At 39.4% G+C, this 24,385-nt stretch overlaps 1 protein-coding gene and 1 pseudogene across 4 annotated transcripts in view; both read left to right on the top strand.

Annotated features, from left to right (window-relative positions):
* ARMH3 (armadillo like helical domain containing 3) overlaps nt 1–24,385 on the top strand; it is a 181,315-nt gene that overhangs the window by 70,007 nt on the left and 86,923 nt on the right. For all 4 annotated transcript variants that reach the window (XM_038578587.1, XM_038578586.1, XM_038578588.1 and 1 more), the window contains 3 exons: nt 9,693–9,775; nt 10,940–11,066; nt 23,987–24,062. In XM_038578587.1, coding sequence (XP_038434515.1) covers nt 9,693–9,775; nt 10,940–11,066; nt 23,987–24,062 — 286 coding nt within the window. The remainder of the gene's footprint in view (nt 1–9,692; nt 9,776–10,939; nt 11,067–23,986; nt 24,063–24,385) is intronic.
* On the top strand, nt 8,044–9,327 carry LOC111092933 (annotated as a pseudogene).

The raw sequence follows: 24,385 nt of genomic DNA, 5'->3' as shown, positions 1-24,385 counted from the left end.
ATCATATACCTCCACTGAGACATGGTCTCACTGACAGATTTCTTAAAGGGTGACAATTTTGGTTATTTCTCAGCTGGGTAGAGTTGGAAAAAATAAGCAAGTAGTACAGGACCTTGAAGGCACTGGCTTTTGAGCATGGTTATAATGAGACAGCTGCACAGGAATAAGGTGTATGGGATCCTGCATTCCCCAGAGTCCGAGTTCCATCTGGGTACTTTCACATAAAGGATTGTTTTCATGATAAGAAGGTGGGTGGTAACTGTGACAATGCAGTGTCCCCAAGTAAATGGGGAGTTGGAGATAGTTGAGAACCTTTTTTTCCCTTTTAAGCAGATGTACTGCAACAGCAAGGAAAATGTAACACAGAACCTAACTTCCATTTAAAGAAAGGATCTGTTCTTTTTTCCAGTTCATCTAGAGTGTGAAGCCTTTAGGCACATACTGACTTTTTTTGTTGTGGTAAAATACACATAATATTTACCACCTTAACTGTTTTTCAGTGTACAGTCAGTGGTATTAGATATTTATCACATTGTTGTACAGCCATCACCATCATCTCTCCCCATAACTTTTTATCTTGTAAAACAAAAACTCTATACCGATTAAACAAGAACTCCTCATCCCTCCCTTTGCCAGCCTCTGGCAACCAGCGTTCCACTTCTCAGTCTTTATGATTTTGACTACACTAAGCACCCCAAGTGAGTGAAATCCTATAGTATTTGTCTTTTTATGACTGTCTTATTTCACTTATTATACCATTCTCAGACTCCAGAAATCAGATTCTCTCGTCTTCAGAGTTTGCTTTTTTGTTTTTGTTGTTGTTGTTGTTGTCTGCCTCTGCCCTTGTTCAGCCTGAGTATAAACTTAATGTCTCCTTTGCTCTGTTTTGAGCCTTTTTTGGGCATGTGCAGTCACTTTTTCATTTTTCCTTTATGCATTTTTTTAAAGATTTTATTTATTTATTCATGAGAGACACAGAGAAAGAGGCAGAGACGTAGGCAGAGGGAGAAGCAGGCTCCCTGGAGAGCCTGATGTGGGCTTGATCCCAGGACCCGGGAATCAGGACCTGAGCTAAAGGCAGACACTCAACCACTGAGCCACCCACGTGCCCCTGTTTTTTTGTTTTGTTTTAAAGGAGGTTCCACGCCCAATGTGGAGCCCAACACAAGGGCTTGAACTCATGACCCTGAGATCAAGACCTGAGCTGAGATCAAGAGTCAGATGCTTAACTGACTGAGCAACCCAGGTGCCCCTATGCAATTGTTCTTGAATGTTCTAGTCTGATTCTTTGGAGATCATTTATTTGTGTTCTGCTAGAGGCTTTCTGTCTCCTTCCTGTTTTTAATATTATTTAAATGTCATTCACTTGGTTTTCTAATTAAACCTCCCTTCTGCTTCTCTGAGGCAGGCGTCTGAGCTACCATTTAATTGTGTCTTCCCGTAGTTGGCTTGTCCTTCTCCGCACCTGGTTCACCTCAGTGTGGGGGACAGGTTCTAGTCCTGGAGAAGTTCCCAGTTCCCAGAATTATTCATTCTACTCTTCCACATGGCAGCACAATTTGCTGCTGCTCTCTCCTTGAATTCAAACCAGTTTAGGAAAAAATCTGCCAAAGTCCTCATTATGTAGGGTATACATTGATGTTAGGAACAGCTCTGCAAACAAGGTTCCTTGTGGGGTGAATGAGGCCTGTGTGAGGTGGCAGTATTTTCAGGTGGATGGCACCAAACTCTTACATTTGAGGCATAGATCAGTTACTTCTGCTCAGGGAATTCACTTGGGACTCAGGGAACCATCAAGGTGCCTGTTCCTGGTTAAGTTTCCCAGAACCCGAACACCATCTTATATTCCACATGTATCTGCATACAGAAGTCAGGACTTCTGTGCACTGTCGCCATATTTGATGTGCAAGACTCCCCAAGGGAAGGAACTTGGGCCAGAGCTAAGTGTGAGACTGACTGGTGCCTCTAGTAGAGTCAAAAGAGGCAGCAGTTGCAGCCAATTTGTAGTTTCTGAAAAAGAGCCCAGAAACAAAATTTTCAAAGTGCCTGGTAGAAAAGACTTTCCCATGAAGAAACAAGTGTGTATGGAGCATCCATTTGCCTACAACTTAACCATATTGCATGTGTGATATAATCCCTCAAATATCTCACTGACTTCTCTTTTTTTCACTTAGTGTAGGTTAAGAGTATTTGGAGCCAGGTATCTGGAGCCTCATTTAATAGAGTTAGCAAAGATTAGGAGTCTAATCCAGGATCCCCTAGGATTTCCTAGATTATTGTTAGTACTTAAATGCATTGGTAACTTTGATTGTGAACTTTGATTATTATTCTTTGTTGTCTTGAGGGCTACTTAGGATTCATTTTGAGTTTGCATTCCTGCTCAAGAGTCTGTGGCTCTCTGTCGATTGAGTATTTTGGTTCCTTTTCTTTAACCCATCAAAGAGGAAACATCTTTGCATGTTTGGCCATGTATACTGTGATGTAAATTTTAGCTAGTCACTTATGCTGAGGTTATAGAAAGTTGGGATGGGTGTTTGGGGCTCATACTAGTGTTGGTAGAAAAACGTTGATCTCTTGTTTGTTTTTAATTGGTAAAACATACATAACGTAAAATATAACTTTTTAAATGTACAGTTCAATGGCATTAAGTATATTCACATCATTGTTGTAAACATGTCCACCTTCCATCTCCAAATTTTTTTTTATCTTCCCAAACTGAAACTCTACATACCCAATAAACAATAACTCTGCATTTCTCCTTCCCACCCCTCCTGGCCACCATCATTCTCCTTTCTGTCTTTGTGAATGGACTACTCTGGGTACCTCATATAAGTTGAATCATTCGGTATTTGTCTTTCTGTGACTGACTTTTTTTCAGTTAGCGTAGTGTCTTCTTCATGGTTCACCCATGTTGTAGCATATGTCAGAATTAATTTCCTTTTTTAGGCCGAATATCATTCCATTGTCTGTATATACTGTATTTTGTATATCCATTTATTGGTTGATGGATATTGGGTTGCTTCCACCTTTTGGTTATTGTGAATACTGCTATGAGCATGGGTATGCAAATACTTGTTCCAGTCCTTACTTTTCACCTCTGTTTTTGAGAGTGTGCTGGTTAAAGTGTCCTGGGTCGGTGGAGTGGAATCCTCAGATTCTTATGAGAGAGATGCACTTGAACTTCCAGGATTTTTTCCATTGGCCACTTTGATATATGAGGGCCTGGTCATTGGAATTCTGACTAAAGTTACGGTTTGAGTAGCAAATATAGGTGTTAGCCCTAGATAACTAGCTCCCCAACCCTCAACAAATGTTCTTTTAATTTAAATTTAGGAGGAACCAGCACAGTTACATAGACCTTGGCAGGAGCAGTTTAGCTCCAACTAGATATGTAGCTTTGGGTAACTTATTTAACCTTTCTGAATTTCAGTTTGTTCATTTGTAAATTGGGACCAATAATACCTTCTTCCTTGGATGGTTAAGGGGATTTGGTGAGAATAATGTACTTTAAGTACTTTACATAAGGCTTAGAGCATCTAGCAGGCATTTAATATATGTTACCTCCTTTGCCACTTATGGCCATTGTGTTTCTCCCTTGGAAAAGAGATGAGTGTAGCTTGGGGCAAGTGACTTCCCTAGTTAGGTCTCTCTTTAAGGTGTCACATAGAGGGCAGTAGGAAAGAGGAAGATTGAGATATTTTGTGTAAGCTTCTGACACAGTTATTAACTTGTAGTTGTTGTCACTCAGCAAGAAGATATGATACATCCCTTAATATGATCTGGCTGGCATTGGGAAACGTTTTGGGGCAGCCCATTCCTGGGGCTATGGAGGATGGAACCGATGAGAATTGTCTCTTAAGGCCTGGAAGATCTCAACTACATCCAAAAGGATACTCTCTGAAATACGCTCTGCCATTCTGTTTTGTGGGGATGAGCAGCCATTGCTCACCAAACGGGCAAAAGTGTATATACAGCGTTGAATTACTATAACATAGGCCCTTCTTTGGAACTATCTCAGACTAAGTGTCTCAAGTCTTTGGTAAGGAAGAGCTTTTGTTAGCCTCTTCTCTCCTTTTAAAAACTACTTAAAAATTGGAGGGGTGCCTGGGTGGCTTAAGTGTCTGACTCTTGGTTTCGGCTCAGTTCATAATCTCAGGGTAGTGAGATTGAGTCATACGGTATGCTTCACGTTCAGTGGGGAGTCTGCTTGTCCCTCTCCCTCTGCTCCTTCCCCATTCTCTCTCTCTCTCTCTCTCTCTAAAATAAATAAGAAATCGGGATCCCTGGGTGGCGCAGCAGTTTGGCGCCTGCCTTTGGCCCAGGGCGCGATCCTGGAGATCCGGGATCGAATCCCACATCAGGCTCCCGGTGCATGGAGCCTGCTTCTCTCTCTGCCTCTCTCTCTCGCTCTCTCTCTGTGACTATCATAAATGAATAAAAAATTAAAAATAAATAAATAAATAAATAAATAAATAAATAAGAACTCTTAAAAAAAAAATTGGAAACATGGTAAACCAAAAGGTTACTTTTTTCTAAAAAAGGACATCCTGCCCCTCTTACCTCCACAATGACTACAACAGGTACTTGATACGAAACTCTTACAGACATATGATTAATTAACAATGCTATGTTTATACAACCAACCTCTTATCTTTTATAGTTATCTTAACTCTCCTCTCTATGTTCTGCTACTTCTGTGACTATCTGTGGAACAGTTTGGCTGGTCATGTGCCCAGATGACACCAAGAGGATAAAGGGCAGTTTTCTGAAAATGTGTGTGTGTGTGTGTGTGTGTGTGTGTGTAGAGTGGTAAACTAGGAGCCAGCCAGCATGAGCTCTGTACTGCTTATGTGTTGGCAGTGAGATCCCGAGTGCCAGTTCTCTACTGTCCTTGACATGCCCCTGTCTGATATGAAGCTATTATCTTCTTTGGCTTGTAGTTAAATCCTATGCATAGCTCTATACCATGACAGCTATGAATAAGCCTGGCTGCTAATTATTTATACTAGTGTTTTTTGTCTTATTTTGTTTCAGTTCTGATTTTACATAAAGAAAGGGGATCTTGGCTCCTTTTATTTTTTAAAAAATATTTATTTATTTATTTATTTTAGAGAGAGATTGTATACAAGTAGTAAGGGCAGAGGAAGAAGGAGAGGGAATCTCTAGCAGACTCCCTACTGAGCAGGGAGCCTGATATGGGCTCTAGCCCATGACCCTGAAATCATGACCTAAGCTGAAACGCAGAGTCAGATACTTAACTGACTAAGCCACCCAGGCGTCCCTTGGCTCCCTTTAAAGTCTAGATCCGGGGATCCCTGGGTGGCTCAGCAGTTTAGTACCTGCCTTTGGCCCAGGGCGCGATCTTGGAGTCCCGGGATCGAGTCCCGTGTCGGGCTCCTGGCATGGAGCCTGCTTCTCCCTCCTCCTGTGTCTCTGCCTCTCTCTCTCTCTATGTCTATCATAAATAATAAATAAATAAATATTAAAAACATAAAGTCTAGATCCAATCACGTTCCATTTTCAGTACTTAATTTTAAAGAGGACAAAGTTGAGTGAGAGGCATAGAAAGTTTTAGTTGACAGTTATATGCTGTTTCTCCACTTCTCTCTCTCCCTTCCCTTGCCTCCCTCCCTTCCCCTTTCTCCTTCCTTCCTTCCGTCCTTCCGTCCTTCCTTGAATACTACAAAGGAGGCAGAAACAGAGAAGAAAGCAGAGAGGTGTGTGACGGGAGCTGTAGACAAGAGTGATGAGAGCAGATACACCCTTGCTGAGGCGGTTGATGCTGAGAGAAGCTACTTGGGAGTCTTTTAGTGTTGTGAATGGGCAGTAGAAAGGAAATAATAAGGCATTAAACTCCTGTACTCTAATAAGTAGCCCAGGACCAAGAGAAAAAGTGGACCAAATATGTGAAAATAACCTGGAATAGCCAGTAAGTGGAGAAAGTTATAAACCAGAGTTGAGAGAAGTGTTGGGAACAGTGCAGTCAGCAAATCTAAGCTCACCACTTATAGGGAAGCTTCCTTTCCTTTAACATTTAACTCTGACACTCTTATTTAATCTTTTTTTTTTTTTAAGATTTTATTTATTTATTCATGAGAGAGGCAGAGACATAGGCAGAGGGAGAAGCAGGCTCCATGGAGGGAGCCTGATGTGGGACTTGATCCCAGGACTCTAGAATCATGCCCTGAGCCAAAGGCAGACACCCTGAGCCACCCAGGTGTCCCCACTCTTATTTAATCTTAGTGGAATGGCAGAAAGAACACGAAACAGGAGATCGGGTTCTAGTCCCAGCATAGTCATTAACAAACTACTTGGGGTGGTGGGAGGAGGGAATCTTTTCTAATCCAAAAATGAGGGAACTGGATTACATGATCTCTAAAGTCCTTTCTAGCTCCAAAAATCAGCTCTATTGAAGCCTCACAGACTTAGAACTCCCAGTACATCGGGTTAGAGGATAGTGGACCACATGTGCGTAGTGATGTAGAGGATGCTAACCAGTTGGTAGCATGAGGTGCAAAGTCGGGGTGTTGATGCAGGATTTTTAAAAAGCATTATTCCATGGGATGTTATGGCATTCCCTCTTGAGGAGGAATTGTGGTCCCTGATGTCAGAGGCCTGTGAGAACCAATTTTAAGGTTGCTTTGTTAATTTTCTCTGCCTATTAAATTTCCTCTAGAGAATGACTACCTCCAGATGAGAAAACCCTGGCCTTTTTTGAAGGTGGGGGTGCAGAGTAGGGGTCTCTCTGAATGATCAGGGGTAGAATGCAGGTTCTCCCTGACACTGGCTCTCGGAGTATTGCAGTGCTGATTTCTCCTTCTCAGTACTATTTGGCTCCACGAATGTCTGTGGTAGTTGGGACACAGGTCACCTCTTGGCCTGTGCCAGAATTGCTCTCTTCCTCCCCTTGTATTTATCACTTTGTCATCCCTGACTCTGAATCCCAGAGATCAAGCCTAGTTGTAGTCCAGCAGAAGAGCAATAAATCATTGCTCCTACTTCCTTTTCTCCAGGTTTTCTGCTCCTTAATTACCACATAACCACTGCTGAGACTGCATCTTTGTGTTGAGTGTGCTAGGGACAAAAGCCCTCATTGATTGGATGTGTGCAAAAGCTGCTTTGTCTCTCTCCAGCCATTATGTATTGCTGTTTTACCCAGTGCCACATGCTCTATCCGTCCTTTTCTCTTGTTGTCTCTGAGTTTAGAGTCTGATTGTCAGGTGATTTATCCATTAACAGGGCTTGTCTAAACTCTGGGGGTAGGAGGTAGAGTGGGCAGCCCTTAAATAACTCAGCAAGATGATCTTCATTAAAAAGAGAGGTTTGGGGTGGGTTAGTCATTTTTATGTTGATTTTACCTAGTCCCCTTCATTCTCTGAGCTCCTGGTAGGAGTTAAACAGGTCGTGTGATCCAGAATGGGCTCCTATGGAGCTTTTTGGGGGTCTAGTCCAACAGATTGCTTGTTAACAGATAACATCAAAAGGGCCAACTGCCTATCATTTGCCTTTCCATCATGAAACCTTAGAGAACTTGAGTCAGTGTGAGGGTGAAGAGTTCATAAATGAGGATGCCTATGACCTTCATCTCTAGCAAGGCTTTTTTGCTATTTGAGGGGAAGATTCAAGCTTTAGAAACAGAACATAGACAGGGTCTTGTACTTTTCCTTGCCTGCTGTTTCTTTACTGTATCTGTGATTTCAGAAGTTGAGAGTAAGGAGTGTTGTGTGGCAGGCAGCAAGTATCTGGAGAGTCTTACTCCTACTCATCATTCCCTGCTGTTTCAAATCAAAGCTCACGTCTCTTCTGGAAGGGTAGTAAACTTCACACAAAGCTCAGACAGCATGGGAGAATGGAATTCTTTGTTGGCAAAGAAGCAGATACAGTCTTAGAAAAGGAGAGATCAAGCCTTTTTTTGTGTCTGTGGGAGTAGAGAGGGTTGAGGGGGAAAAGACAGAAGGACCACCAATTGCTTGCAGCTGCTGAATGCCCTTCTTCATAGTTTTCCATCAAGTAGAGGAGGTAGGTACAGTGGCACCAATCACGATGGGCACAGAAATAGGATTTACTTCCTGGTTGTGGGTGAAAGAGAGCAAGGGGACTGACGATTTCTTTTATGCTTAATGTTTATTTGCAAAAATGTCTTTATAGCTCCACTGTTAAGCTAGGGACTTGGCACTCAGTCTTTTAACTGAGGTTGCTTGGGTTTTAATCCTCATTAAGCATACCAGGGAGAAAGGGTACCTTTTTGGTAAGTGTTGTCATGATTGAGAAAGGAAAGAGCAAGCTGTCCCCCCCTTTTTTTTTTCTTTTTTTAAGATTTCATTTTTTTATTCATGAGAGACACAGAAAGACAGAGGGAAAAGCAGGCTCCCTGGAGAGCTTGCCTAGCAGGGGACTCGACGCTGGGATCATGACCTGAGCTGAAGGCAGATGCTCAACCATTGAGCCACCCAGATGCCCCTGTACTTTTGTTTTAACAGTTAAGGTTTTTTTTTTTTTTTTTTTCTTTTCTTTTCATGAGCTCTCCTCCCATCCAGAGTTGAAGTCCAAATTACTTGGGACATCTGGTGACTAGTTAGAATTGAGAGTTATCCCTCTTTAGCCATGATGTTTGAAACAAATGCATAGCTAAAACATAGTGAAATGTCATGCCAGCAGCCTGGGATGAGAGGTGGACCCTCATTTTGACCTATAAGTTGAGTAAATTTAGTGGGAAAATCACTATATGAAAGTAAATTTGGAATACGAAGATGTTCTTTTTTGTTTTGTTTTAAGATTTTTATTTATTTATTTTGAGAGAGAGAGAGAGAGCATGAACAAGGGGAAGGGGCAGATAGAGAGGGAGAAGCAGCCTCCCCAATAAACAAGGAGGCCAATGCAAGACTTGATCGCAGGACCCTGGGATCATGACCTGAGCCAAAGGCAGATGCTTAACTGACTGAGCCAGGTGCCCCTATAGTCAGATTTCTGAGTATAACTGATAAGAGGTCAGACTGTGGGTCTCCCTTGTAGCAGCTAGAGTCATGGCAGGACAGGCATTAGAAAGTTTCTTCCTCTCTTTGAGTTTTAGTTGAAAGGAGAGTTGCCCAAAATGTAACCAGAGGAGGCATTATGCTCCTAGAAAAATCTCAAGGAAAACTATTTCAAGTAACAGTAGTAGTTGTTAGATAGGGCTCCAAAGGAAAGGGTGGAGAGATTCAACTAATTGATGTGAAAGTTGGAGATCAAGTTCTTCTCTCGGAATATGGAAGCACCAAAGTAGTTCTAGATGACAAGGATCATTTCTTATTTAGAGATGGTGACATTCTTGGAAAGGGTGTAAACTGAAAAAAATCATTATTGAAATGGCATTAAGTGAAGCTGCTCATTCCAGTGAAGTTGTGAAATAGTTCATCATGTAATTTTTGTGTATCTCTTTTATGATAAACTAATAATGTTCAAGAAAAAAAAGCATCACAAAGAAGTAGATTTTTAAAAACCTTCTACGGGCAGATAAGTAGATATGTGCTTCGGAAGGTCATTACTTGCCTCAGATATATCTACCTTACCTATTTTAAAAAAGTTCTAGGTAGCTGTGTTCTAGCCCTATTTGGGTTTCTTAGATCTAAATCTGTTGTCATTGCTTTCATTTAACTTTATTGATTATTCTTGGAATACCTTGTTGATGTCTTTTTTTTTTTTTTTTTTTAAAGCCTTGATAAATTTGCTGAAGTTCCTTATGTCAAATGAGACTGTACTTTTGGCCAAACACAACATTTTTACATTAGCCCTTATGGTGAGTAACAAAAAAAAAAATATTTCTTAAGGGGAGTGGGAGGTGCAGGCTTCTAATAATGGAAGGAATAAGTCGTGGGGATTAAAGGTACAGAATAGGGAGTATAGTTAATGGTGTTGTAACGGTGTTACATGGTGACGGACGGTAGCTCTACTTGTGAGCATAGCACAATATAAAGACTTGTTGAATCACTGTGTTATACACCTGAAACTAATGTAATATGTGTCAACTGTACTTAAACTAAAAACATTTTTTTTTCCTTTTTCTGAAGCCATATCCAAAGACAGATGGGCCAGGTTGAAACAGGAGCTAGTATTTCTGGGAGCTATGGCATAGGGGAGCCAGACCTTTATTTTCCTTTTGGATTTGAATCTCTAGACTGGCGCTCCCTACTCTTCCCTCTCACCCATATCTTTGGCAAACTTGAGATTCTTTCATGAGAGTGTATTTTCTGGCAGGGGCAGGTATGGGTCAGATCTCTGTGAGCCTTTGTCCCTGGTGAGAGACTGTACTAGACTACTATAGTCTCTATGTTGATACAGAGCAAAGCCTCTGGAGGTGTCCCAGCCAGATGAATGGTTCCATCATAGCTCTACTTGGTTTCAGAGGGACAGTACAGATGCCTGTTTATCTGAGTGGTTATTTAGAGCAGAAGGAAGGGATTATGCTTTTTGACTGTCTTCTTAGAAGGTTACCCGATGTGTTCATAAAAGTTTAACATATGAGGGGGAAAAGCCCTGATTTGTAGCATTTGTGGATTTCTGTGGTAAAACTACTCCCATCATGGCCAATTTCAAGCTAACAATGTGACATTGTTGAATGCAGAGCTGGGGAGATGAGCAGTAACATACCATTATATGATAGTTCCACCACACAGATATAATTAATGAAAGTTAATCTCAAGAACATAAATAATACTAAAAGATAAAAAATAATTAGGAAGTTGTGAATTTGAGTATTCATTTTAATACAATTTATTGAATTGTAAGTTTATATGTTAGTTTATAATAATGGCTTTGTTAAACAACCAGCTCATAAAATTCCTCAAAATTTAACAGTCAGTTCTGTTAAAGCCAATAAGAACTGGCTACAACATACTACTGACAGTACCCTGCTGGTCTTCATAGAGTGATGCCTGTGTATGGGGTTTCGCTTCTTTTTTAGATTGTGAACCTATTTAATATGTTTATCACATATGGCGACACATTCCTGCCTACTCCCAGCAGCTATGATGAACTGTACTATGAAATTATCCGCATGCACCAGAGCTTTGACAACCTCTACTCTATGGGTAAGCTGTCTTTTCTTTTTACTCCCCTCTCCCTATCTGCTGTGATTTTTGGCATGTAAGGAGAAAAGACTACAAAAGATTCTCTTCTAGTTGCTTGGTGCCCTGCTTGGCATAGAAATATAGAAGTCTTTTCTCAGGCAATAGGAAGTTATATGTAGAATTCTTTGCTTTGGGGAACTCAAAATTCATCTCAGTAGAAAGCTGGTTAGCAGCCCTTATGTTTGTGTGAGAGAGAGAGAATAGGGAGGCTTGTGGATTTAGTGGCTGCCAGTGAGATGGGAGTGAGAGAGTGGGTGGAAATTGACAGCAGCAAATAGAAGAGCTTGGATCCCAAAGGAACATTGTGTGATTTGAAAAGGTACAGGATTTTAAAGAGTTTTAATGTAGCTATGTATTTTTAGCAAAACCTACAAGAAGAAGTGGGCATTAGATAAAAATCTTTCTTGCAAACCATTTGGGAATTGGCTCAGTGAAAATTTACTCTGTGGCCATAGTAAATATAACTTATTTCTGAAAGAGAACATGTATCCCTGTAAGTTTGAGTGAAAAGTCTACAAACCTACCTGGAGTTTGAAAGGTCAGGAAAGGTTTCTGTAGATTGCACAGAAACAGAAAGCTCCTCACTAAAGCTATTAAGAAAACTCTCACTAGCTTATTGAGGTACAATTAATATATAATAAACTGCACTTATTTAAAGTATACAATTTTTGTTAAGTTTTGACATACATATGTACATGAAGCTTTCACTATGATCAAGATAATGAACATATCCATCCCCTTCCAAAGTTTTCTTGTATCTCTTTATGTCCTTCCTACCATCTCTTACCACCTCTATCAGTTGCTTTCTATCTCTGGGCAATGCCAGTCGGCTTTCTTTCACTATAGATTGGTTTGCTTTATCCCTTTTGTTGAGACTATTTGTGAAAACTCTCTCCTGTATCATGTGAAAATTGGAGGGGGTTTGGAACAAGTACTAGGAGAAAGGATAGAAGCAAACAGTGGAAAAGAAGATACATGTATGGTAAAATTCACCGTCTTTAATATACAGTTCTGAGTTTTGATAAATGTGTATAGAAAAAAGTCTACAATCTCAAAAACAAGGATATTGGTAAAGCTGGGTAGATGCAAACCATGTAAGGAACACTGAGCACATTTGGCAATAGAAATCTGCTAGAGGGTTTTCATGAAGACTTCCTAGCTCCTAAAAAAAGAGACCATGAGTCTTGATATGACAACTGGAACTTGGTATTCTCAGCTCTCATATCTTGCTGCTGTAGCTGCAATAGGCCCGCTAAACCGCTGAGCCACCCAGGCTGCCCTCATTATGGTTTTAATTTGTATTTCCCAAATGAATAATGATGTTGAACATCTTTCCTATTCTTATTTGCCATCTTCTTTGGTTTTGAAGATCTTTTGCCTATTAAAAAAAACATTGCATACCCATGTTCATGGCAACATTATTTATAATAGCCAAAAGATGAAAGCAATACAAATGGCCACTAAAGGATGAATGGATAAGTAAAATGTGGTGTATACATTGAATGGAATACTATGCAGTCTTTAAAAGGAAGGGAGGGGCAGCCCGGGTGGCTCAGCGGTTTATCACTGTCTTTAGCCCAGGGCGTCATCCTGGAGACCTAGGATCCAGTCCCATGTCGGGCTCCCTGCATGGAAGCCTGCTTCTCCCTCTGTCTGTATCTCTTCCTCTTTCTCTCTCAGTGTCTCTCACGAATAAATAAAATAAATAAAATAAAATATAAAAAATAAAATAAAATATAAAATAAAATAAAATAAATAAAATAAAATAAAATGGAAGGCAGTCTGTTATATGCTACAGTGTGGATGAATGTTGAGAACATCACGCTAAGTGAAATAAGCAAGTCACAAAAGGACAATACTGTATGGTCCCATTTATGTGAGATATCTAAAGTAGTCAAATTTGTAGATACAGAAAGTAGAATGGTGGTTACCAAGGGATGGGGGAGGGTGCAAAGGAAGTTATTTAACAACTAGGACTTCACTTCTGCAAGGAAAAAAGGTTCTGCAAATCTGTTTTGCAACAATGTAAGTGTGCTTAACACTATGGAACAATACACTTAAAAATGGCTAAGCCGGTAAATTTTATATGTGTTTTTTTCTACCACACACACAAACTAAACTCTAGACTTTATTTGGATTCTACTACTTTTTCCTCTAATGTCCTTTCTGGATTCCAGAATTCTATCCATGTTACATTTAGTTTTAATATCTCTTTAGTTTCTTACAGTCTGACAGTTTCTTAGTATTTCTTTGTTTTTCATGATTTTGACAGTTTTGAGGAGAATCTTCCTCAATTTTGTCTGTCTCATGATTTATTCAGGGTTGGACTGGGGTTCTGGGTTTTCAGGAAGAATGCCACAAAGTCAAAGTGGCCTTTTCATCACATTTGGGTATATGTTATTAACCTTTATCACTAACCCATTATTTAGAGTTCTTCTTTAAGGAGAAATGGTTGTTTGATTTTTTAATTTTGAGATGTGAGATTTCTTTGTGTGTGTATGATTTATTTTTTATTTTATTTAAATTCAATTAATTAAACATATAATGTATTACTGGTTTTAGACATAGAGGTCAGTGATTCATCAGTCATATAATAATAACACAGTGCTCATTACATCATGTGCCCTCCTTAATGTTCATCACCCAGTCACCCCGTCCTTCTACCCTCCTCCCCTCTAGCAACCCTATGATTTGTTTGTTTCCTATGATTAAGAGTTTCTTATGGTTTATCTTCCGCTCTGATTTTGTCTGTTTTATTTTTTTCCTCTCTTCCCCTATGATCCTCTGTTTTGTTTCTTAAATTCCACAAGAGTGAGATCATATGATAATTGTCTTTCTCTAGTTAACTTATTTCACTTAGCAAAATATCATCTAGTTCAGTCCATATTATTGCAAATGGAAAGATTTCTTTTGATGACTGAGTAGTATTCCATTTTGTGTGTGTGTGTGTGTGTGTGTGTGTGTGTGTGTATCCCACATCTTCTTTGTCCATTCACCTGTTGGTAGACATTTGGGCTCTTTCCCTGGTTTGGCTATTGTGGACATTGCTACTATAAACATTGGGATGCAGGTGTCCCTTCAGATCACTACATTTGTGTCTTTGTGGTAAATACACAGTAGTGCAATTGGTGGGTCATAAGGTAGCTCTATATTTTCAGCTTTTTGAGGAACCTCCATACTGTTTTCCAGAGTGGCTGCACCGGCTTGCATTCCCACCAACAGTGTAAGAGGATTCCCCTTTCTCCTCATGTGTGCCAGTATCTGTCATTTCCTGACTTGTTAATTTTAGCCATTCTGACTGTTGTGAGGTATTATCTCATTGTGGTTTTGATTTGTATTTCCTTGATGGTGAGCATTTTTTCACGTGTCTGTTGGTCATTTGTATGTCTTCTTTGAAGAAACGTCTATTTTGCACACTGGTCCTTTTTTGGTTAGGTGTTTTACAAATATTTTCTTTCAGATTGTAGCTTGTATTTTCATTTTCTTAATGTCTTTCAAAGACTTTTTTTTTTAAGATTTTTATTAATTTAAGAGAGAGAGAGAGCATGCCTGAACTTGAGCAGGGAGAGGAGCAGAGGAGAACGGAGAGGGAGGGGAAAGAATCTCGAGTAGACTTCACACTTGAGCACAGAGCCTGATGTGGGGCTCAGTCACACAACCCTGAGATCATGACCTGAACCAAAACCAAGAGTTGGACACTTAACCGACTGAGTGACTCAGGCACCCCATTTGTTTTTTCTTATCAAATAATGATACTTATTTTTCAGTCCCATCCACCTATTAGGGAAAGATTTTTGTTATAATACACCTAGCAGATTTCCATTTTTCTTGGTTGCAAACTACCAAAGAAGTTTTAAATTTTGATTAGTTTATTAATTGTTTCTTTTATGGGTTTGTGCTTTTTGTGTAGTATCTAAGAAATCTTTCTCTAACCCAAGGATAAAATTATTATCTCTCTTTTTTTTCTAGGAGTTTTATGGTTTTAGTACTTTATATTTAGTTCTGAGATTCAGTTCAAGTTAATTTCTCTATATACTGCTAGGTTTGAGTTGGGGTTCATGTTTTACATATGCAAGTCCACTTGTTTCAGCACCATTTGTTGAGTGGTGTTTCTTTCTCTATTGAATTGCTTTGTCAAAAATCAGTTGACTTTACATGTGTAAATATTCTATCCTGTTGCTGTATGTATCTTTCCTTTCACAAATAACACTGCCTTGATTACTATAAAAGTAATTCTTGAAAGCAGATAGTGTGAGTCCTTCAACTTTGTTCTTTTTTAAAAGATTTTAAATGTTTTTGTTTTATTTTAGAGAGCAAGAAAAAGAGAGTGAGTGTGAGTAGGAGGAGGGACAGAAGGAGAGTGAGAGGGAGAAGGAGAGACGATTCCCTCCTGAGCACATAGCCTGATGCAGGGCTTGATTTCACAACCCTGAGATCATGACCTGAGCCAAAATCAAGAATTGGACACCTAACCAATTGAGCTACCCAGGCACCCCAGGATTTTGTTTTGAAGATTTTATGGTAATCGTTACACCCAAAGTGGGACTTGAACTCACAATTCTGAGATCAAGAGCCTCATGCTCCACTGACTGAGCTAGCTCCTCAGTTTTATTCTGTCTCAAAATTGTTTTGGCTATCTTAGATACTTTTTCATATGAATTTAAGTATATGTTTTTGTTAAAACCCTACTGGGATTTTAATTAAGATTAGGATGAATCTAGGAGCACCTGGGTGGCTCAGTCAGTTAAGTGTCTGCCTTCTGCTTGAGTCATGATCCCAGAGTCCTGGGATGGAGCCCCACATTGGGCTCCCTGCTCAGCTGAGAATTTGCTTTTTCCCTCTTCCTCTGCCCCTCCCCCTGCTTGTGTGCTCTCTCTCACGATCACTCTCAAATAAATAAAATCTTTTAAAAAGATAAAAATTTTAAAATAGATTATGATGAATCTATAGATCATTTTGGGGAAAATTGACATCTTAATAATACAACTTATAGCCTGTGAACATTTATTGAAGTATTTGATTTTTCTCATCAAACATATTGCACATGCTGCACATATTTTATTAAATTTATCTCAAAGCATTTCATGGAATCTGGTGCTGTTGGAAATGGTATTTTTTTAGAACTTCAATTTTTATTTGCTCATTGCTAATATATAGAAGCACTGTTGATTTCTAAATTTACTTTGTATCCTGTCATCTTGCTAAACTCACTTACTAGATTTAGTAGCTTATAATCTTTTTAGAATTTTCTATGTGAACAGCTGTGTAGTTTGTAAATAAAAGAGTTTTATTCCTTTCGGGGCACCTGGATGGCTCAGTTGGTTAAGTGTCTGCTTTTGGCTCAGGTCATGATCTCACAGTCCTGGGATCAAATCTCACATTGGGCTCCCTGCTCAGTGGAGAGTTTGCTGCTTTTCCCTCTCTCTGTACCCCATTCCCTCACTCATGCCCCCCCAAATAAATAAATAAAATATTTTTAAAATGAGTCTTATTCCTTTTATTCTAATCTGTATGCCTTTTATTTCTTTTTCTTGCCTTATTTCACTGGTTAGGACCTCCAGTAGCATATTACTTTATTTTTTTAAAAGATTTTATTTTATTTATTCATGAGAGACACAAAGAGAGGCAGAGACATAGACAGAGGGAGAAGCAGACTCCCCATGGGGAGCCTAGTGCAGGACTCGATCCCAGGACCCTGGGATCACAACCTGAACCAAAGGCAGACACTCAACCGCTGAGCCACCCAGGTGCCCCTCCAGTAGTATATTAAATCAGAGTGGTGAGAATGGATATATTTGTATTTTTTACAATCTTAAGATTATTCTTCATTAAGTATGATGTTAGCTATAGGTTTTTTTCTTTTTTTTAAGGTTTTATTTGTTTATTTATGAGAGACACAGAGAGAGAGAGAGAGAGAGGTAGAGACACAGGCAGAGGGAGAAGCAGGCTCCATGCAGGGAGCCTGATGTGGGACTCGATCCCGGGACTCCAGGATCACACCCTCGGTTGCAGGCGTTTTGACACTAAACTGCTGCTCCACCAGGGCTGCCCTCATTATGGTTTTGATTTGCATTTCCCTGATGAGTCATCGTGTTGAATATCTTTAAATATGTCCATTAGCCATCTATATGTCTTCTCAGAAAAACATCTATTCAAATCTTCCACTCATTTAATTGCATTGTTTGTTTTTTGGTGTTGAGTTTAGGAGTTTTTTTATTTGGATATTAACCCCTTATCATATATATAATTTGCAAATGTCTTCTCCCATTTAGTAGGCTTGTTTTGTTGATATTTTCCTTCCTTTTCTATGCAAACGCATTTTATTTTTGTTATAATTCCAATTATTTATTCCTGCTTTTCCCCCCTTTGCCTGAAGAGACAGATCCAGAAAAATATTGCTAAGATTGATGTCCTAGAGTCTATTGCCTATATTTCCTTTTAGGAGTTTTATGGTTTCAGATTTTACATTTAGGTCTTTAATCCATTTTGAGTTTATTGTATATGGTATAAGGAAGTGTAGCCTTGTTTGCATGTAGCTGTCCAGTTTTCCCAACACCATTTATTGTAGAGACTATCTCTTCTCCATTGTATATTCTTGCCTCCTTTGTCATAGATTAATAGATGCGATTTTATTTCTGGATTCTCTACTCTGTTTCATCAATCTATGTGTCTGATTTTGTGCTAGTTCCATGCTGTTTTGGTTACTATAGCTTCGTAGTATAGTTTGAAATCTGGGGGCATGATATCTCCAGGTTTGTTCTTCTTTCTCAAGATTTCTGTGGCTGTTCAGGATCTTTTGTGGTTCCATACAAATTTTATGATTATTTGCTCTATTTCTGTGAAAAGTGCTGTTGGTATTTGGATAGGGATTGCAGTGAATTTCTTTTCTTTTCTTTTTTTTTTTTTTAAGATTTATTTATTTATTTATGATAGACATAGAGAGAGAAAGAAAGAGGCAGAGACACAGGAGGAGGGAGAAGCGGGCTCCATGCCGGGAGCCCGACGTGGGACTCGATCCCGGGACTCCAGGATAGCGCCCTGGGCCAAAGGCAGGCGCTAAACCACTGAGCCACCCAGGGATCCCCCTGCAGTGAATTTCTATATTGCTTTGGGTAGTATGGACATTTTTAACAATATAAATTCTTCCAATCTATGAGCAGGGATATCTTTCTATTTATTTATGTCATCTTCAGTTTCTTTCACCACTGTCTTATAGTTCTCAGAGTCCCAGGTGTTTCACCTCTTAAATTTACTTGTAGGTATTTTAATCTTTTTGATGCCATTGTAAATGGGATTATTTTCTTAATTTCTCTTTCTAATTGTTGGTTATTAGTGAATGGAGACAGCAGATTTCTGTATATTAATTTTGTATCTTACTGCTTTACGGAATTCATTTATCAGTTCTAATAGTTTCTAGTGGAGTCTTTAGTGTTTCTATATATAGTATCATGTCATATGCAAATAGTGACAACTCTACTTTTTTCTTCCCGATTTGGATGTCTCTTCTGTATTTTTTAATATGCTGTTGATCTCATTAATCTTAGCTCATTTTATCCAGTGTAGTTTGCATTTCAGAAGGTTTTTTTCTTCCCTAAAAGTTCTTTTTGGACTTCTTTTTTAATATGTCCATTTCTTTCCTCATTGTATTTGTATTTTTCTCAATCTTCCTGAGAATACAGACCATATTTACACTAGTTGTTTTATTTATTTTTTTTTTAGGATTTTATTTATTCATGAGACACAGAGAGAGAGAGGCAGAGACATAGGCAGAGGGAGAAGCAGGCTCCCTGAGGGGAGCCTTACACGGGATTGGATCCCAGGACCCTGGGATCATGACCTGAGCCAAAGGCAGTCGCTCAACCATTGAGCCACCCAGGTGCCCCTACACTAGTTGTTTTAATGTCTTTTTCTGTTAATTCTGCTAGTTTTTCTTCATGTTTAGATCTGTTTCTATTGGCTGGTTTTTCTCTTGCTTATTGGTTATATTTTTATGCTGCTTTGAATGCCTGGTAATTTTTAAATTGGATTTTAGACATTGTGATTTTAATGTTGTTAGTGCTAGATTTTGTTATTTTATATAATGTTAAACTTTGTTTTAGAATGGGTTATGTTATTTGGAATCAGTTTTATCCTTTCAGGTTTGCATTTAAGAGTTTTCAGGGGAGGTTGGGAGCAATTTTTAATATAGGCTAATTTGGCCCCATTACTAGTACAATATCCATCTGCAGACTCTGTCTGAAAACCAGTATATGAGTAGATCTTTCTACTCTTACTGGTGGAAAGACAAATTATTTTATTTGTGGAGTCTTACATGAGCTTTACAATTTCTTTTCCTTTCCAGTGGTTTTTTGTGCCCAGCCTTGAGTATTTTCCTCTTCTCTATATACAGATCAATATTCAGCTAAGAGGATCCCTCTACACACCTCCAGAGTTCCCTGTTGAACGCCCTCTTCTGCAGTACTCTGCCCCATTCTAGGTGCCTTGGCCTCTCTAAGTGTTGATCTCTATGTCTTTGGCTTGGCAAGACTTCTGGGTTCTGTTTAGGTTCTTCCTCCCTGCCCCACATGCTAGAAACTTCTCCATGCAGTAAGCTGGGGTAATCATAGGGCTCCCCTTGTTTTTTTTCTTCAGGGATCACAGTTCTGTATGCCTGTTGTCCAGTATCTTTTATTTTTAATCTTTATTTTTTAAATTTATTTTTAAAGGTTTATTTATTTATTAATGAGAGACACAGAGAGAGAGAGAGAGACAGAGACACAGGCAGAGGGAGAAGCAGGCTCCATGCAGGGAGTCTGAAGTGGGACTCAATCCCAGGTCTCCAGGATCACACCCTGGGCTGAAGGCGGTGCTAAACCGCTGAACCACCCGGGCTGCCCTATTGTCCAATATCTTGTAGATGTTGTTTCATCTGTTCTGTCCAGTGTTCTGTCATTTGAGGTAGGAGGGTAAATTATGTCTTGTTCTCCTGTCATGTCTAGAAAAGGGAGGCTCACTGAAACATTTTTGATAAAAGCACACATTTAATACTCCTATGACATTAATTTACTGCAGTCAAGTCCACTGAATTAGGAAGGCTCTCCAAAGAAGCTGCCCTGAACCATAAATGATACCAATTTTAAACGTTTTTTTTTTTTTAAAGATTTATTTATTTATTCAGAGAGAGAGAGAGAGAAGCAGAGACACAGGCAGAGGGGGAAGCAGGCTCCATGCAGGCAGCCCGACGTGGGACTCGATCCAGGGTCCCCAGGATCACGCCCTGGGCTGCAGGCGGCGCTAAACTGCTGTGCCACCAGGACTGCCCTTAAACTGTTTTTTTTTTAATTAAAAAAAGATAATTACAAATACTAAAGAAAAAGCAAGATGGAAAGATTAAAAAATTTTTACATTCTTCCCTTTCTAGTGCTACCATTGGTTTCATAGCAGTATATTAGCCTATGTGAATGCATAGTTTTACATAGTTATACTCATGTTATCCTTCTGTTTTGTGTTTTTAAAACATATGTCATATGGGCAGTCCCGGTGGCTCAGCGGTTTAGCACCGCCTTCAGCCCAGGGTGTGATCCTGGAGACCTGGGATCAAGTCCCACATCAGGCTCCCTGCATGGAGCCTGCTTCTCCCTCTGCCTGTGTCTCTGCCTCTCTCTCTCTCTCTCTCTCTCATGAATAAATAAATAAAATCTTAAAAAAAAAAAGAGTCATATTCTTTTTTTTTGTAATTTTCTTAAGTCTTTCTCTCTGTCTTATTTTGTACAATGTGGGTATAGTTTATTTAACCATTCTTTTCATGGAAATTATAGTTGTTTCCAGTTTTTACTATTATAAAAATGTATAATACGGCTGTGTATATGTTACACATACATATGTAGTAAATTATTACTACATAATTTACTACATAAATGATTACCTTAACTTGAGGCTTTTAGGGAATTTTGAAATAATTTTGTGTTTAAATTTGGTAACAAAAAAGAATGTAAAAGCCTATGGCATTTCCAAGGGAATGCAGTAATGAGGTCATCTGGTGCCTGTTCACTAAGGAACAGAGCTGACAGAATGTTACAGAGAAATAATCAATTGACAGAGTTAAATACCTCTCTGAGGAAGGAGACAAAAATTCAGCTCAACTCCGTAAATGTTTTGGTCCCTACCATCAGAGAATTTATAATCTAGTGGAGGATCTAGTGAAAAACACATCGAAGGAGTTTCACAGTTGAGTTGGTAAAGATATGTCTGACCTGCTGAAACAGTTGTGTTCATTGCACAACTAAATTTGCACGTACACTGAGTGAAACCAGATTGCAGACTGAGAAGCTTTAACTTGGAACTATACCAACTTACCTGGCACTAAATCTTGTAAATTAGAAAAGCAGTGTTTTGATAATATGTTTTATTAAGGCTTCCATAGTCTCTTCCATAAAATTGTATGAATTTATGAAAATGAGGTGTTGCTAGAACAGATGCAGAGCAGCCAGATGAATTTTCTTTCTCTGTTACAGCTGTAGGTCTTCCCTCTGATATAGCTGCTTCTGCTACTCCTTGCTAGAATACTGGCCAGGAATAGGTAGTGATGGTACTCAGGTATAAAGTTCCTAGGCACAGGTGCCTGGGTGGCTCAGCAGTTGAGCATCTGCCTTTGGCTCAGGGTATAATCCCACAGTCCCAGGATCGAGGCCCACTTCAGGATCCTTGTATGGAGCCTGTTTCTCCCTCTGTTTGTGTCTCTGCCTCTCTCTCTCTCTGTCACGAATAAATAAATAAAATCAATAAATCAATAAAGTTCCTAGACAGATTGGTTCCACATTTTTTTTTTTTAAGATTTTATTTATTTATTCATGAAAGACACAGAGAGAGGCAGAGACACAGGCAGAGGGAGAAGCAGGCTCCCTGCGGAGAGCCTGAGAGGCTGATGTCAGACTCCACCCTCGAACTCCAGGATCACACCCTGAACCGTAAGGCAGATGCTCAACTGCTGAGCTACCCAGGCATCCCCGTTCCACATTTCTTAATGTTTTTTGGGCTCCACTTTACTTCCTTTGGGAAAGTCTCAAATTCATTCATTTGTTTGGGAGGCCATTTATCTAAATAATAATAGCTAATGTTTATACAGCATTTATTATATGCCAGGCGCTGATCTAAGGTTTTATGTATATTAACATTTAATTTTCATAATAATCCTTTCATGTAAGTATTGCTATTATCTTAGTAAATGGCAGGGGCTGGAATTGGACTCTGACAGTTGACTTTAGGGTTCATACACATACCTACTTACTATAAGTACATGCTCTGGAGTCATACCCTCCAGGTTCAAATTCTAGCTCAGTTACATATAACTGCTTGAATGACTTAGATAATTGTCTCCTCTGAGCCTCAGTTTCCTCATCTTTATGCTATCTTGAATATAATCTAACTTTGTTCACTTCTTGGCACATAGTAAACTTGGCTCTTAATTATTTATTCCTTCATTTAAAACATAAACTTGGGGATACCTAGGTGGCTCAGTGTTGAGCGTCTGCCTTCAGCTCAGGGCGTGATCCTGGAGTCCTGGGATTGAGTCCTATGTCAGGCTCCTTGCTTGGAGCCTGCTTCTCCTGTCTCTGCCTCTTTCTGTGTCTCTCATGAATAAGTAAATAAAATATTTAAAAAACAAAACAAAACCAGAAACTTGGAGTGCCTACCATGTGCTTGCTCTTCCAAGGAGCAATGTGCTGGTTTGTCTCTTTTCTAAAATGGTATCAGTTACTGTAATGTATGGCCCTGAAGCTTTTAGCTGATTGAGGATGTTCTATATTTCCATCATCTTTCCTCCTATTGGTAAGTATGGAAAAGAGATAGAATTTGATCATAAAAGGGAAGGGTATTCCTGTTGATTCATGTTGTAGGTCACACAATTAAGTCAAAGGATCTAAAACAGGTTACTTCTTGATTGAAACATGACCGTTCTCCATCTGGCAAGATTATTTGTATTGTTTGACCCAGCTTAAATATTTAGGAGAAAGATATGTATGGAATAGAAAGGAATACTTATTCAGCCAGCCACTTCCACTAAATCAGCCCTACCCATTAGGTAAATGATAAATGTGGCAGCGAGGTTAACCTTATCTTACCACCTCAGTGTAGGTTTTAAACAAATGTGAAAACTAAGTATGGAAACCTGTTAGGGAGTAAATGGAGGGGATTTGGGTTCCCCTGCCCAATTGGGTTCCCCTGCCCCTTGGGGCAGAGGAGGAGAGGAGTATTTTGATAGAAGTGAAAAAAAGGGATGCCTGGGTGGCTCAGCTGTTGGGTATCTGCCTTTGGCTTGGGGCATAATCCCGCAGTGCTGGGATCGAATCCTACATTGGACTTCCTGCATGGAGCTTGCTTCTCCCTTTGTCTCTGCCTCTCTCTCTCTCTCTCTCTCTCTCTCTCTGTCTCTCATAAATAAATAAATAAAACCTTAAAAAAAAAAAAAAAGGAAAGTAAAATAAAGCTAGAAGGAAAAAAGTCCTGGTGAAGATAGTTGAGAATAAGCCCATATATTTTTCACTAAGATAAGGAAGTTTTATTTATTTATTTTTATTTTTTAAGATTTTGTTTATTCATAGAGACACACACACACACACACACACAGAGAAAGAGGCAGAGAGAGAAGCAGGCTCCATACAGGAAGTCTGATGTGGGACTCCATCCCAGGTCTCCAGGACTACACCCCAGGCTGCAGGTGGTGCTAAACCGCTGCGCCACCAGGGCTGCCCCGATAAGGTAGTTTTAAACAGAACATTGGTGTAGGTTCTGTTTGGTTATTCTAATAATGCTCTTCTGATATGTGTCTTTATTCCTCATATTTGTGATTTTTTTTTTTTTTATTGGGGGTCTGACAATCTTTTTTCTTTTCTTCCTTATAGTCCTGAGGCTTTCTACCAATGCAGGCCAGTGGAAAGAAGCAGCTAGCAAGGTGACCCATGCGTTGGTTAATATCAGGTACGGAATGAGAATTTACCTCTTTCAGAGTTCCTTGGCTTATCCTGAGGTTTATTGTACCTTTCTGAGTGGAGTGTGTTGAACACTACTGCTATTTTTAAGTCCTGATGTCTGTAGGAGTGGAAGAAATGTCATACTTGATCAAGAAAAGCAGGAGAACATGAGACTTTCATATTGTCATATTGAAATAGCTCACAGTGCAGTTCATGAATTTTCTTACCAAGATGGTTGCAAGCCCTTTTCAGGCGTCTTTGTTGCCAAAGTGTTTTCTGTGTATAGGCCATCTGAAAGCTTTTCTCTGAAATTTTTTTCTGCCATTCTCT

This window comes from Canis lupus, chromosome 28, assembly GCF_011100685.1.
Source record: "Canis lupus familiaris isolate Mischka breed German Shepherd chromosome 28, alternate assembly UU_Cfam_GSD_1.0, whole genome shotgun sequence".
Lineage (NCBI taxonomy): Eukaryota > Metazoa > Chordata > Mammalia > Carnivora > Canidae > Canis > Canis lupus.
This window is presented reverse-complemented; position numbering and strand designations above follow the sequence as displayed.